General features: G+C 36.5%; 1 protein-coding gene across 6 annotated transcripts in view; it reads left to right on the top strand.

Moving 5' to 3' along the window:
* The window catches only part of ppp3ca (protein phosphatase 3, catalytic subunit, alpha isozyme), a 443,488-nt gene that overhangs the window by 372,382 nt on the left and 54,857 nt on the right, over positions 1–16,249 (top strand). For all 6 annotated transcript variants that reach the window (XM_028813465.2, XM_051933907.1, XM_028813466.2 and 3 more), the window contains exons 7-8: positions 2,257–2,334; positions 3,117–3,211. In XM_028813465.2, coding sequence (XP_028669298.1) covers positions 2,257–2,334; positions 3,117–3,211 — 173 coding nt within the window. The remainder of the gene's footprint in view (positions 1–2,256; positions 2,335–3,116; positions 3,212–16,249) is intronic.

Raw genomic sequence — 16,249 nt, 5'->3', positions numbered from 1 at the left:
GGGTCCTCCCTGCGTGGAGTTTGCATGTTCTCCCCGTGTCTGCGTGGGTTTCCTCCAGGTGCTCCAGTTTCCTCCCACAGTCCAAAGACATGCAGGTTAGGTACATTGGCAATTCTAAATTGTCCCTAGTGTGTGCTTGGTGTGTGTGTGTGTGTGCCCTGCAGTGGGCTGGCACCCTGCCCGGGGTTTGTTTCCAGCCTCATGCCCTGCAATGGCTGGGATTGGCTCCGGCAGACCGTGACCCTGTAGTTAGGATATAGCGGGTTGGATAATGGATGGATGGATGGATTAAAAATGAAAAAAAAATTACAATTTAGTCACTACGGTGATTGTGTAATACAAAAACACCACCGTTTACTTTTTTTTCTATACTAGAATCAGTATAAATTATTTAACAAGATAAAATGGCCTGTAACAATATGGATGTTTTGAAGACTGGCCAAGCAAACTATGAATGTGTGTCATCTGTTTCCATGTCTAGGGAATATAACACGGGCCCCTGGTGATTTGCAGATTCATTTGTCTTGCTCTATTTTGTTTTTTTTTTTTTTTTAAACTTGCAAACTGCATGTCACATCTAATTGCATATAATTTTACAGCCTTAGCCTACTTTGTGAGCATCAGGGGAATTAAATAAAGAGGACACATACCTATAAAGGCCTTACACTTTCAGGTATCAAGCCTTTCCTTTTTCTACAAATGTTGTTTTTTCCAATTTTAATATTTTAAATGCCCATCAATTTTGCAGCACCATATGCCACCAGAAACACAGTAGATGAGAACAGTCCAACCTCACAGATTGGTTGTATATGCAGACAGCTGGCTTAATGCAATCCCCTGAAGAGGCATTCCGTATCATAACAAAAAGCCTGTCATTCCATCTAATCACACCATGAGCCATTCAATTCACATGGTGATGCTGCAATCTAAAATGGATTTATTACTGTATGCACACCATTGCACCTATCAGTTGGCTCCTTGTGATCTAAGGCTGACTTCTTTGTGTCGGTTTTGCAGGGAGACATTTTCTTAAGGAGCTTTTCTTCTTATTTTTTTTTTCAAAGGCACAGTGTTCCAGTCAACTCTGGACTCCTGGTGCTGTTTCCGTGTGGGTGGTGCATGAAATGGTGTGATATGCTTTCTGTGTCAGTGTACAAAATATACTAACAAGTTTATGTGTTTGTTGTTTGACTTTCAGAAAACGAGAGTTTAATCAAAATTCCTTGACAACTGTTAACTGCTAAACACAATATACTGTACCACAGTAATCTATATAAAGTGAAATATCGCTGTTACTTTTTATACTTTGACTAAATTACAATGGTGGGATTTATAAGATTGTGCTTTAACAAATGGATATCAAAAGCTTCATTTATGACTTTCTGAAATTACTAATAGCATTAATAACATTTACCAAGCAACAGAAAACAACATAGTTCTTCTTTCAAATATTCTCCTTGTGCACTATTCAAACTTTCTTACTCTTTCTTATTCAGCTTCTCTGGTTTTTTAGGGGTGTCTCATAAATTGTTTCCAAAAATTCATATGTTTTGGGGTTGCAGAGAGCCAGAGGCAAACCTAGCAGGAAAAACCTAAGGCAGGAACTAGCCTTAGTGGCATATCAGTCCGGCACAGAGCATGTCAACACTCACATTGGGCAAATTTAAACTTGCCAGTTAACTTCACCTTTGCTTATTTAGAGTGCCTGTAGAAATGCAAACATGACAAAAATGAGCAAAATCCACACAAGAGAGTGAACTGCCCAGTGGTTAAATTCATATCTAACCATTGCACTGCTCTTTTACCGAAAACATTTCACATGTTCTATAAAATTAGATGGAAGTGAAATATTAAAAGTAGATGTTTTCAGATAGCAGGAAGAAACTCACACATAGTTACAGTATGTCATTGCACAATTTAATTTCGGGGTGAAATGCACCATTTGTTATCTTATGCAACTTCATCACAGATGGAGACTTGTTGTTCACTTTAACTGCAACCATTCTTCATAATCAGTAAGTGTCCCCTAACATACTGGTGCCCTTTCCAGTTTTGGTTACTCAATTGAGCGCAATGTTGCTCAGAATCAGATTATGTAGGTTCTAAAATGGATGTACAAATATGGTTTGTGGTGTTTTCTCAAACAGTTTTGTGGCAATTCTGTGTTACTGTTATTATACTTACAAATTTCATTTTGTGACCCAAGTTCACTTTCTCTCTCTCTTTCTCTTTCTCTCTCCTTTTTTCCTTATGCAGCTACCCTGCTGTATGCGAGTTTCTACAGAACAATAATTTATTATCAGTTATCCGAGCTCATGAGGCACAAGATGCTGGGTATGTTAAAGGTTTACCTCCATTATTGTGTCGTTAGCCTGCACTGCTGCATCTTTTATTTTCCCAGTTTCAGTACTAACCATGAAGGATGATGCAGACACTTTTAGCATATGAGGAATGCATCTTAAATTTTCTGAGGTGAGAGTCATTCGGTATTAATAAAGGTTGTATCTGGAGCATCCCCAGATTCTTATACAGCATCACTCCTTTTTCTTACAATCATACTGCCATTCATTAAAACACCAAGTTGTCCATTAGCTTCAAATAGCACTGAGATTAGGAATGACGGTTTTCTAGGTGATCATATTTAAATGTGCTTCATGTTTAAGTTTCTCATATGCACTGCAGTTCAGAGAAATGACTTTTGCATGTTGTCTGAAATGCACATACAGAAATATATTCAAAAGAAATAATCATAACAGCAGACATATAATAATAACAGCAACCACAAGTACAATACAAAGTGAATGGAGAAATTGAATGACAAAGCATTGCCATTGTGATAAATTGAGGAAATAGATAGGAGCTAGAAATTATTGAGGCAGAAAATCTTTACTATTTTGCAGCGTCTATGTTCTTTTAATTTTTGTGGCAAACTGTTATGATTTATCTGTACTAAATTGTACATTTACGATTTTTAAATTCTGCAGTGTTCTCCTTTTGTTTTATTTTGGGTGCTAATTTTATGTCATCATACTAAAAAAAAGAACAATTCACCTGCTGGTAACAGAACTGAGGAGCTGCTAACTTGTTTTATTTCTTTTTATGTCTTTCCTCATCAGCTATAGGATGTATCGGAAAAGTCAAACCACAGGCTTCCCTTCCCTAATCACCATTTTCTCAGCACCAAACTACCTTGATGTTTACAATAACAAAGGTGAGTCTCCACCTAGCATTTCTACACTAATGGCAGAGTTCTTTGCTTTTTTCATATAATACCACATTATAGCCAGTTTGTATGAGAAATAGCTCTGACGTTATGCCACAAAAGCCTTCCTTGTTGAATTTTGAATCCATTGAAAGAGCTACTTATGGTTTTGTATGGAAGAAAACATATTTTTGGCTGGTGTAGGGGAAGAAGGCAGCAGAGACTAAGCAAGCTCCCAAAGTATTAGACCCTATGGCCTCTGCTGCCCTACAACTCTAAAATTCACAGACAGTTGGTAAGTGCAGAGAAGCTATGTCATAAATAAATGAATAAAGTAAAAATATGAAAAGTAGGTTCCTTTTCTGATATCATGAACAGTATTCCTAGAAGCAAAATAAACACAGTGAAATGTTTATAGGTCAACCAGATCAAAATGCATGAAATGTAGTATTTCTCTTTTATTACTGTGTATATTTTGTGCATTTTTTATGAATGTGTTCAGTGAAATTAATTTATTTTTCCAATATAAGGGGTCTGACATGAAAACAACTAACAGTAACATGTTTATTATTGTACCTGAGTCTTTATGGGTGTGAGAAATCCTCCTGCTGTAATTGATTTTTTTTTTATAATGGAAATGTGTACAGTCTGTTGATAGGAACGGGGCTTAGGCATTAAACATTAGAGATGCAAAGTGCATATGAGGTTATGGTTCATTAAATAACCACACCTAACCCTAGGCTAAATGTTATTAAACTCTAAAAATCTTTAATTCATAAATACTGCACATTTTATAAAATAAATACAACTGACAATAGTCCTAAAACTGCATTATTGGTTTGAATGCGAGTAGTGAGATATAAAGGAGCCACAATTTAGTGATGACTCAAGTTACTGTGACCAATACAGTATTCAGCTTTAGATTCTTTATGGAGACATATGGTCTCCATATACTTATATTGGATGCTTTCATATTATCTACTGTTAATAATACACAGAAAAAAATGACTAAAGTGTAAGTGAATAAAAAGTCTAGCATGACTTTTACCTAGAGACATTTATCTGTGAATAGCTATCTTTTGCACGTCTATAATATTACAAAATAAATAGCTAGACATCTGGCAAGTGTTGTTTTTATGATGCCACACATTTTGATGCACTACAAAATAAAACAAAAATCAATCAATTCAATAGAATTGTCTCTGTTTTTATATTGAAAATGATTAAGCTGTTGCAGTAGAAAAAACATTTTTTGTCATTAAGCTTTAAATCTGTACTATGTTAAAGAAACAATAGATGATCCTCTAAGTAGCAATGCTGTGGGTACATTGAATGTGTGCATTATTTATAATGTGTGTGTACACTTGATGAGCTTTGATATTAGAATTATATTTTTTTGTTTATTTGCATTACCCTCATTTGTGTACCACAGTTCCTAATTCATTGCACAGTTCTCATTGCTATGAATGCTGATAAATTATGAGACTCCACTTGAGCTGGAATTCTGGTATTTGTTGATTTGTTAGTTTTCCAAAACTATGTATTCCGTTTTACGTTTCTACTAAAACACAGGACAGGAACCAACCTTGGACACAAATCAAAGCCATTAGGGGGACACTCACTTTTAATCATACACAATCTAACTAATCTCACTAAGCTCCATTTCTCAGGGATGATTGCAGTACACTCAGAAAAGCCCCTTACAGTTGGGGTGAACATGCAAATTACACACAGACTGTGACAACACAATGCTTTTCAACAAAGACTATGTCATGACCATTTGGAGCAAACTGTGCTTTTCGTTGGAGAAGGTGTTAAAGATTCTTTTTACTGGTGAATAGCAAAGGCAGGTTTAAACATAGCTACAGTATATAACATGGTTGCCAGGAGCATGTGGCCATGCCTCTGTGATGTCACATGTCTTGGGCCACACCCCCATGCAATGGATTGCAACAAGGACATGCGCAATGGGGTGGCTACAGTGGTACAAGCCCATGTCTCTTTCCTGTCATTGGCCCAATTGCCCTTTTCTTCTATTAGTACCTAATTGATTGTCTCCAAATGCAAGTGTATGCCTCCTTTTTGTTGTTAAGGTGGGTATGCCACTCTGTATTGTGAACATATCAAAATAAAGTATGGTCTATGAAAATTACTGTTATTAATTCTACAAAAAAATGTAAAATATTTGTATGGTGGTCGAGTAGGTTTGTGTTACATTATGACATAGTAGGTAGCTGTAATGTCTGCATACAAGTTTCATATGTTCACTTTGCCTATAACACCCTCTTTTCCAGTCAGCTTGTTAGAGATTTATTAAAAAAGTGTTTTTCATAATGCATTTTGTAACAATTCAAAGGTATGAGAAACAAGCAAAGCATCTTAAAACCACATGTGTCTATAACAGTGTGTCTCCCTGTCTGCATGTGTGTCTGCTTGGTCCAAGTTGAAAAGAAAGAGACTGACAAAGCTGAGGATGTTTAATTCTGCATACACCTGACCAATATATAGTGCCCAAGAAATGATGGGTATGTTGAATGGGTATGATGCTAATTTAGTGTTTCCAGAACTGTTTCGGTTTCCAAAAATTGATGTCTCATTTACTGTATTAGCAACTACTGCTTAACAAAGTATTTGTTCTAAGCTCAATTTGATTACGTCCAAACTCAGAAATCTATATGAACAGAAATGTCTCTCTAGTCTTCTGATTCTGCTGAGAAACATACTGTATCTCTATTAACAAAGATGCAATCGTTGCAGTCAATGAAAACATTGTCCAATAGAAAGATTCTCCTACAAAACCCAAAATATGACAACACCCAGAAAACAAAAGGGTGGTATTAATTAATTTTTTTTTTTTTTGAGAAATCTTAAAACATAGTTTGTAAAAACATTTTACATTGTAGTTCAAGGTTCCATATCAATAAATTTACTTTTCTTTGTTTAAAGTCTAATGATAGAAAGAATAGTGATCTATGGTATCAGATGATCAGTTCTAGTGTCACTTTATGGAGGATGACGTGAACTCTTGCTGTTACGGTGTCTTTTGTATTTCACATAACTAGATGAAAATTCTTTTATTTGCCGTTTAATCTTGTTAAGATGGGTTACTGTATATTAGGAAAATAAATTAGAGGCTTTGTAGTCTTTTTTCTGATAATCTAATGTAATAAGCAATCATGGACAATTATTTTTTGCTGGTTTGAGAATATTGTAATGCCCCTGAAGTTTCATCCAAATGTCCAGTGAAATTAAAAACACAGAAATAAGTGTGCACTAATTTGTGTCCAGTATGAAGATACAACAGATCTTTTCCTTTATAAAGCCCTTTCTGTCCCTTTGAACCACTGCCCATCAAAATGTCTGTGTACGTCTGTGCATCCCAGTGGTGACACTTGATGAATTCATAACTATGTGACTCAACCAAAGAAAATCTAAAATAACAAAAATAATATCGAAACTATAAGGTTTCATATTAATTTTCGATACTGTGTGGGAGCCATACTAACCTCTGTATCACTTTGACTTCCCCACTGAAATTGCTATGTAAAATAAAGACCGATTATTTGAATCTGTAGCTCCTTATCATATATATTCTCCAAGTTATGATTTGTCAGCTACAGTATTAAAATGTATGTCTCTGTTCAAAAGCATTTGTAGATGTTAGGTATGGTACAAGTCCATATTAGTGTCTCTGAAAAATATAAAGTTTGGCAAAACCTACAACTTCACTCCCACCGTTCACCCTTCACCCTTTCCTCTACACCAAATGTTCCCTCATGCTTATGGTGGACTGCAAGATGGTGATCAATAACACAGAAAGACCAATATAGGATAACAGTACAACAAACGCAGCATGTGTGGGCACACAGTCCGTCATTTTCCCTTAGGATCTGACATGATTTTTCTTTGCTCTTTTCACATGTTCAAGAATGATGTCTTAAATTCCTGATAATGTACACTTTTTATTTCAGGTTTCCTTTCAGCATGTAATTGACAGCATATTAGACCGCTGGCTTTTGTGTAGGACTGAACACACTTGCGTGTGTATGTGAGTCACATCCTCCAATTCTTAAAAGCACAAAGTAATGAAGTTAGAGGTTTTTTTTAAGTAATTACCTTATTAAAATGGCAAAAGATATTTCAGTTATGAATATGGTGTTTTCCACTTCTCTTTTCAACTTTTTTGTGACAGTGGTTGATGCTGGGTTGCGGTCTTTAATTCTTCTGGTTTAATAAATCTCAGAACTGTTAATTTTAATATTTAACACTAAGCAGTTGTTTATCAGTCTTTTTCATTGCTCTTGTAAACCTGCTGATTTGAGTTTATGCAAATTTGGCAGTGCCAGCAGTGGTTACTCATATTGTAAAAATCAAGGGACTTTGGGACCATATTTGGTTATTCATGATCTGGTCTCTGTCCAAAGTGCTGAAAAGTAGCTGCATGATGCAGATGCTCTGAACCATCTTCCAACTCACCTAAATTTTCTTTATGTGGTAGCTTGTTTGAGCAAAAGATATTAAGCATTCTTTCATTCATTAAGCCAGTGAATTTTTAACTATATATAGTATGCAAAGCAATTAAATGTTTAGTTAACAGAATATACAATTTGGGGCAATATTATACAGTAGTACTAGGGGGCTCTGCCCCCTGCTCGCTTCGCTCGCCAACTCACATGTTTGGTTTACCGGATATACAATACAATACAATTTATTTTTTGTATAGCCCAAAATCACACAAGAAGTGCCGCAATGGGCTTTAACAGGCCCTGCCTCTTGACAGCCCCCCAGCCTTGACCCTCTAAGAAGACCAGAAAAAACTCCCAAAAAAAAACCCTTGTAGGGAAAAAAATGGAAGAAACCTAGGGAAAGGCAGTTCAAAGAGAGACCCCTTTCCAGGTAGGTTGGGCGTGCAGTGGGTGTCAAAAGTAAGGGGGTCAATACAATACAGTACAATACATAGAACAGAATAAATCCTCAATACAGTATAAAAATAAAAATTCTAGAAGTACGGAGTAGAATTTCACATTAGATGATATCACATAATATGATTTGGATTTGTTTTAAGTCCTGGAGACCTCATTCTCAAGCTGCCTCCCCCATTTTGCCATTCCACATCTGAAATAGCGCTAATCTGATGAAAGGACCCCTCATTCCCACGTCCCCATTCATCAGGGATGACTTTACCTTAGGCAGGCAATCTACAATTTAAATAGATTGTTATTTTCTTGGGAATTGTTACATATGCATTATTTTCACTTTTTCTTTAAAAACTTTTGTAAAAACAGTACTTGTTTCTTTATTTCCTGCCCCGCGCGTGGTTACATCTCTTTCTTGCCAGACGTATAATACTGCTTGTGTCGCACTGCCCTTCGATCTTTTTAAAGCCTGTACAGCCGCTGTCCTTTTTGCTACGGCCCTGGGACAATGTCTTGGCACCAAGTCTCATGTTTACGGTCCCCGCGAGACTCACCGTGGCAAGTCTCCTTGGTCTCGTGGGCCTTTAAAATGTCTTCCGAGATGATCACGTAACGTAGCCATGCATTTGCTTTCCAGGACAGGATTTCTTTTTATAATAGAGAGATTTTATGTGCTTCATATTTTAATACAGTGTATGTCTAAAGTTTTGAAACAGATGCTGAAGGACATAGTCTCAATAACCTTCAAAAATTCCTCTACTCTGTAACTGGAATGATCAAAGGCATTGAGCTTTTCATTCATTCATTTTCATATTTTTATCAGTGAACAGTAATGAGCATAGCATGTGTTTAAAGTGAGAAATATGTCCTGGATAAATTACCAGTCTACAACTGGACAGGAATTGAGAAAATTATCAACATAAGGTAAAATGTGAAATAAATTCCAGATACTGCAAACAAGTAACATCACACTACATACAAGAGCTGTTCAACTAAGCTAAAACTGAAAAAATAAATCCGACAAATAATTAGAACGTGTGGTATCTGACTTACAGCAGAGGTACCACAAGCTGAAGATTCTTACTTATTATTTGCAGGAATTCAATTGAATATAATATTTTATTCATACATTTCAAGTAGGTTAATCTGTTCTTCGCCAAATGGGTGCTATTCCATGTTTTAGAAAGTGAAGATAAACACCCATTTTGTGGTATGATAAATGTAAATGCTACAATAAATATTTCTCTTTCTCTCCACACTCCTAGCTGTCTGACACTTGCAGTTTGCAGTTTTTTTTTCATTTTCAAAGTGCACAGTTTCAGTAAATAGCTGTGAAACTTAAATCTGAAAAGACCATTGCCAAGTATTACATAATGAGAAAAAAAAGGTTAGTTGTTCCAGCCCGGAGATTTTTATCATATTTACGATCCATGGCAGAATAAGATCTATTTTTAACCTACCTTTCCCTAAATCACAGGTAAATCTGCTTTAATACTGAAAATAGTTTAAAACATCATTGCATATTTAGTGATGCTGAACATTTGTTCTGCTGCAATTAAGGATTTTGAAGAAAAATATATAAAAAATGTTAAGTTTTAAAATTCAAAGTAATTTTACAATACTGATGCCCATAACAATGACTGAGACAGCTGTGGTATGCCTCCCTTTGATTCATCTTTTCTAAAATGCATGTGAGTATGATTCATTTACTTTCATTTCTTTTTCATATTGCATTAATCACAAACTACAGCAGGATATCCATAGCTTGAAATATGCTGTATACTAGTGGGGAATGTGCTGCCTTGTACTTTCAAGCCAATCTCTTTAGCCACTGGAGCACAATAGCTATCAAAACCAGAAGGTCATTTGATATTAAAGTTAACTTGTTTACACTTCAAAATCAACATAAAATTAAACAATCCTTTAATTCAGTATGGCCTTAATCTTTGCATATTTTATGCAGTTTCCACATTAATGCATTTTATGTTTTCATCCTCCAGGATCAATACCTGTATGGTAGTTGGAATACATAGATAACACAGCCATAGATGATGTGTTTGCGGAATGTCACATAGACAGTGAGTTTTCTCAGATTGGCAGGCTGCATCATTTTGTCATAGTAAGAGGCCAGAGGTCTCATTTGTAAAACTTTGTTGGATTCAAGCATTGTAAATGTGTGTATATGCTAAGAACCCTGCCTGGTTGTCACCCTGAATATGGAATATGCTAATCAACCTTGTACATACTCGACATGATGCTGCAAACATTCAGTGGCTGGTAGAGCAGCCTCCCTCTTGACGTATCACTGTTCTATGCTGTGCTCCACAAATGATCGCAAAGTACAGGGTGGTCCAGATCTAATTATTCAATTTTCATTACGCTATAACTTTTTAAGTTTATTACATAGAGAATTCACAAAAAATTATTTTTGTTGCAGATAGATGGCAGCACCTGCCCTGCATTCGTTTATTGCAAGATATTTCGAACAATTCTTTTGTCTTGCATTGTTTTCCTGCATTGCATTAAAAGTTGTATAGTTAGATCTGGACCACCCTATATGTGTAGCAGCCTCTCCTTTACGTTCTTTTGGTCGGAGAAAGACATAGGGTGCCATCATCTGAGTGGTTAAGGCACTATGAAACATTGAGGGTTTAGCCAGTTACCTTACCCGCAAGCCAGCCAACAGGTACATTGTCTACTTTGCCTCAAAGTAAATGAATCATGGCCAGTCTCATCTTGGCATCACAGATGACTTATGCAGTAATGGAATTTAACTGCTTACCTTGATAAGAGCAGCTTCATTCTCACTAGGTGCCCTTATTGCAATATGAGTGCAGTAAAGTGCTCTGATATTACGAAAACAGGACACAGCTGCAGATTTCCTTTTTTCATTCCAACTAGCAATGCTACCCATCTACGATGAGTTGAAATCTAAATAATCAACATAGACCTTAGCATTAATGTTTGCAGTTCATCGTCTACTGGGATGTATTTTGTAATGCAAGTAGTAATGAAATTCATTGCATTTGTCATTAGAACAGGTGGTGCATCACAGACATTTGTAGTAATAAAATGCATTGCTACAAACGTTTGTGATGCACCACCTTTTGGAATGACAAATGCAAACCAAGTGTCTCTGAAATATGCCATTTGGTATGGGATTCTTAAAAGCCATGTTAATGTTTGTGATGCACTACCTGTTGGAACGACAAATGCAATGCATTTTATTACTACAAATGTTTATGATGCTGTACCTGAAGTAATTTTATTCAGGTGGATTTTTTTTGTTAGCAAAAACATGTAATATTTTATGCATGTATACCTACACCATATGAAAACTGAATGTAGCTCATTATCGATCAGTTAATAGCTTCCAGTTCAGCAGGTATGATGGAGTGAAGCTTAGCTGAGATATTTCTGACCTATCAGCCAGTTCCCTGAGAAGTGACAGCAGGTAGCCTATATAAACTGATGAAAAACCAAAACAAAGTCCTTTGTTGCAAATAAGCTACATTGGCTATCTTAAAGGGGAACTGAAATAGAGTCTATACTTATAATTCATAACTTTTGAGGTTAAATTTTCTAAGAACCAGATCTTTTAAGAAAATGTAATAGTAAATTTACCTTAGTTTTGCTTAATTTGAATAGAATGAAGCTTTCACACAGATGAAGATTGGTTTTACCCCATAAATTAACAAATTAATGGAATGTTACTAATATTCAGCTATTTTTCTGTATTTAGTCAATGGAATACTCTCAAGATTGTAGTTAGACAGCTAGAATGAAATATTAAATGCTACACAAAAAGGCATTAAGGGCACAGAGCTTTCTGAATGAATGCACATATATCAAATTTAGGTCTTAGGGTATGTGATAACTAGTAGAAAATCAAAGCCTGATGAAACAACATAGACAAGAAGATCTTTTTTTTGTGCATTATTACTTTTCTTCTTTATTTTTATGTGAAACGTTTTGTTTAAATGTTTAAAATGAAGACACTTGGAGAGTGTAGTGTTTTTGTACAACAACTGGTAGAATTCCTTTCTGGTAGATGCATTTTGAACTATTTTGAACTATTTGGAAACCCTTAACAAACGCAGCTACAAATATCTTTGTCATGTCAACACACAATATAATAACAGCTTGGCGATATCAGTTATAATATGTGCGAATCATCATTTATCTGGTTTCCCTTCTTGATCAAGGGTGTTGTCATTTCCCAGTTTCTCCATAATGTTGCGTATGCTTGGGTCAGAGATGCCATAAATATATGCAACCTTTTCTGTCAAGTTTTCTTTTGTAAATCCCAACGTTTGAGTGGAAAAGAGGAACATTTCAAGCCTTTTTTTTTTTGTGCGTATGAAAGTTTTTTATATCTGTCCCCTGGTGCCTTGCAGTGATAGTTCCTGCCTTGTGCTTGTTGCCTTAAATGGTTAAGAGGTGAATAAAATATATAATGTCATAGATCTACTCATAGCCTAAACCAATAACACCCTTGAACTGCCCCACACATTCTCCTGCACCATTACCTAATGTTAGATGTGCCTGCACACATTATTATGAATGAGTCCACGCCATCTTTAAGCAAAGCTGACTTTGTAGAAAATCACTTAACTACGTGAGGTTTTGAAAACGTGTAACCGAGAGAGGCTGTCAAGGAACACCCAGAGCGTGACAAACATCTGTAAAACTCTTAATAGTCATATCCTATAACCCTAAATTTAAACATAAAATATAACAAATTTATTTATTAAATGCAGGAAAGCCTTTTAAATCCATAGAATTAATAGAGAAAAAAGAAAGCTTTCATTAAGCCATCCTCCCAAAAGAAGCTCAAAAGCAACAGTAAAATGTAAAGAAAAAGACAGGAACTTAATTCTGAATACACAACTTTCAAAAAGCATTTGTATGAGATATTGGGGTAATTTAAGCTATTAGCCAGAATCCAAAGGCAAAATGGATTCTGAAATGCAAAATATAACTCAGATGAGGCACTGTTAATGCCCTGGCACATTACACAACTTTATCAGCAATTTTCAATCACAAACTTCATTTACATATAACCTTAGCACACTCCCATAACTACCAGTTGAGTAGTGTAACATACCCAGTGACTTGGTCAACCAAACAGCAACCAAACCAAGCAGGTTTGATTTTATCTTAAGTTGTAAGGGTGGGCTCTGGGTGTGTAAGAGTTGCGAACCAATGAGCTCTCAGCCGAAAATTCATTGCTACAAGGAATAAGAAGATCAGGGGCCTCATGTATAAACGGTGCGTATGCACAAAAATGTTGCATACTCCCATTTCCACGCTCATATCGTGATATATAAAACCTAAATGTGGCGTAAAGCCGCACACATTTTCATGCTAGCTCAAACCCAGGCGTACGCAAGTTCTCCGCTCGGGTTTTGCAAACTGGCGGCACCCAGCATCAAAGCTGTGCTTTTGTTCCAGTGTGGTTTCCCTATTTTTTTTAGATCCACATCCCTGACGTGACTTTATCAAATACACTGAAATTAACCGCATATTGTTTATTAGTTTAAGGCATCTGATTGCAATTAACTTGTAACAATATAATGGTCCACGGAATGGCCAAACTATTCCACATACCATAGCTGCTTTAGCATTGTTACTCTCACTGTACCTTCTTCTTCTACTTTCAGCTGCTCCCGTTAGGGGTTGCCACAGCGGATCATCTTTTTCCATATTACTCTCACTGCACCACTCGGAGTATTTATATCACTGTATCTGAGTGTGGAATCACAGCTCTACAGCAACTGGTCGGAAAGAGACTTATCAGTATACAGCATCAAGCACACGATGCCTCAGCCATGCTGCCTATTTGATCTGCTCTCATACGGCAAACGCTTCAGAGCCTTTCCTGTACGGACCTCGCGGTTCAGAAACAGTTTCATCTCAAGAACTATAAATGCACTCAATCAGTGCATCATAATATTGCACAACCTGAGCCACTTTATAAAGCGCGTATTTACATATGATGGTGATATCAATTTTAAGATGAAATGCAGCAAAATATGTTTATTACATTATACAGATAAAATGTTAACATCATTTAAATAATCTATATTGTTAATAATTAAACATGTGAGGAAATGGTGTCGCAGCACTAGCTAGTTCAGGGATTGTTCCTGCCTCGCGCTGTATTTTTGCTGGGGCTGGCGCAACACTGGAAGGATAGATGGATAGAGTAATTAAACATGTACTACGAAGATATTTCAATATTCCTTAAAAGTTTTGAAGAATTGGCGTTCTAAGCTTATAGATGGCTTAACATCTATTACAGAGCTGATTGTGTGGTGATTGGTTACTTGGAGAAAGAAAAGGAAGGACAGGAATTGGAGGTTAGTACGTTTGAAAGAGACAGTACTGCTGCAATAAATTATTTCATCGAAGGTCGCACACGGTGCAGCAAGCATCTTGCGTGAGGCAGGAACAATCTCTGGACAGGGCGCCAGGTTGTCACTATCACTGCGCCACCGTGTACCCATGTTTAATAACATGCTTTAACTCCTATCATCCTGAAAATTATATCAAGTATTCATCTCAGTATTTAAATTATTCAGAGAGCTGTAATATCACTAATGTAATGGATTCTGTGTCCTGTTGGAGGAAGAGAAAGCCCATTTAAAAAGCACGTAGTGATTCACACACATAGAGTACACAGAAGAACACATACAAAACAAAGCATTTAACATGCTAATTCAGTTACGATGGTATTTGAGAAACTAGTAAATTAAACGATTTAAAGATGACGTTTATGATGTTCTACTTTAATGACAAAATAAACTACGTGATTAAAGTGGAAGTTTCGAGATTAAAGTTGACATTTCAAGCTTTTTTCTCACTGTGTACCTATTTTTTTTTTTAACTTTTCTCTGTACCCTAATAAGCTTCATATGACACTCAGACGGTGGGCTACGACTCACCTTTTCACGGTGACTTTGATATCTGACAACTTCTTTTTTATTTCGAGCACTGTGTGACTTTGTGAACTTGAGCTTTCGAGTTTCTCCGACACTCTATGTCACTTGATCAACTTCCTTTTGTAGTTTATACCACTGTTTAAACCGACAAATAGTATGTTTTTCCTTGCCTCCACTTGGTATTTGCTGAAATTGTTCTATTTTCCCAGTGCTTTTGCCATTGCCTTTTCACAGAATGCTGAGCTTAAGGGCTATTTATATTGATTTGCATATTCAAAGAGGCATAATTCTGGGAGGAGTTGGGGTGGGCAGCAGGTGCATGCACGTGCATTACTTTTCACGCTGACCGGGATTTATGAAGCGGAAAAACGTGGAAGTTGGTGTTCGCACAAATTTATGCATCTGGATTTTTTTGTGCGTATGCACATTTCCGCTTTTGTCCTTACACCATGTTTTGGTGTGAATTCTACGCACGGCATTATGCATGAGACCCCAGGTGTTTTGGACCTCACAAACAGAAGAGGGACTCATCTATGTGATGTCTGATGTTTTACGTACCACCACAAAAAGGGATAAAAAAGGACAAAGATTACAGGTAAACATTTGTACAGTACTATTGAATGTTCGCAAATGGTAAAGCCTTGTTATACTTTTAAAATGTGAAACTGGAAAGTCATCATGGAGTTGTGTGAACTGTCATGCCAATAAATATTGAGTCATGTAATATGACATCCTCAGGCAATGAGATATATAGTCATCAAGTTTGACATACCCTCCAACTATAAGTTGTGTAATGTGATGCCAGTTTTAGAGTGCACACTCTTTTATTTGCTCCATTCTAAGTGGAACTGCACTCCCCCTTAAGGTGCTGGTCTCAAAAGCAAAGCCTGAAAAAATTGGAAAGAAGTTAGAAAACAAATGGAATGGAGGAGTTTAACGGTTGTAAATATGTGGCACGGTAACACAGTGGTTCTGCTGCGACTTCACAGATCCAGTACCCAAAATTCAAATCTCACATCTCATTAACATCCATGTGGAGTTTGCATGTTCTAGCAATGTATATGGGGGGGGGGGGTTTCCTCCTATAAGAAGACATGCAGTTTAAGTTAACTGACATCCTTAAATTAACCCCAGTTTGAATGTGTCAGTGAGTGGGAGATGAACTGACACCCTGTCAAGGGCCGTTT

Source organism: Erpetoichthys calabaricus, chromosome 11 (assembly GCF_900747795.2).
Source record: "Erpetoichthys calabaricus chromosome 11, fErpCal1.3, whole genome shotgun sequence".
NCBI classification, from domain to species: domain Eukaryota; kingdom Metazoa; phylum Chordata; class Cladistia; order Polypteriformes; family Polypteridae; genus Erpetoichthys; species Erpetoichthys calabaricus.
Note: the sequence above shows the minus strand (reverse complement) of the source record. Positions and strands in the feature narration are given on the sequence as shown.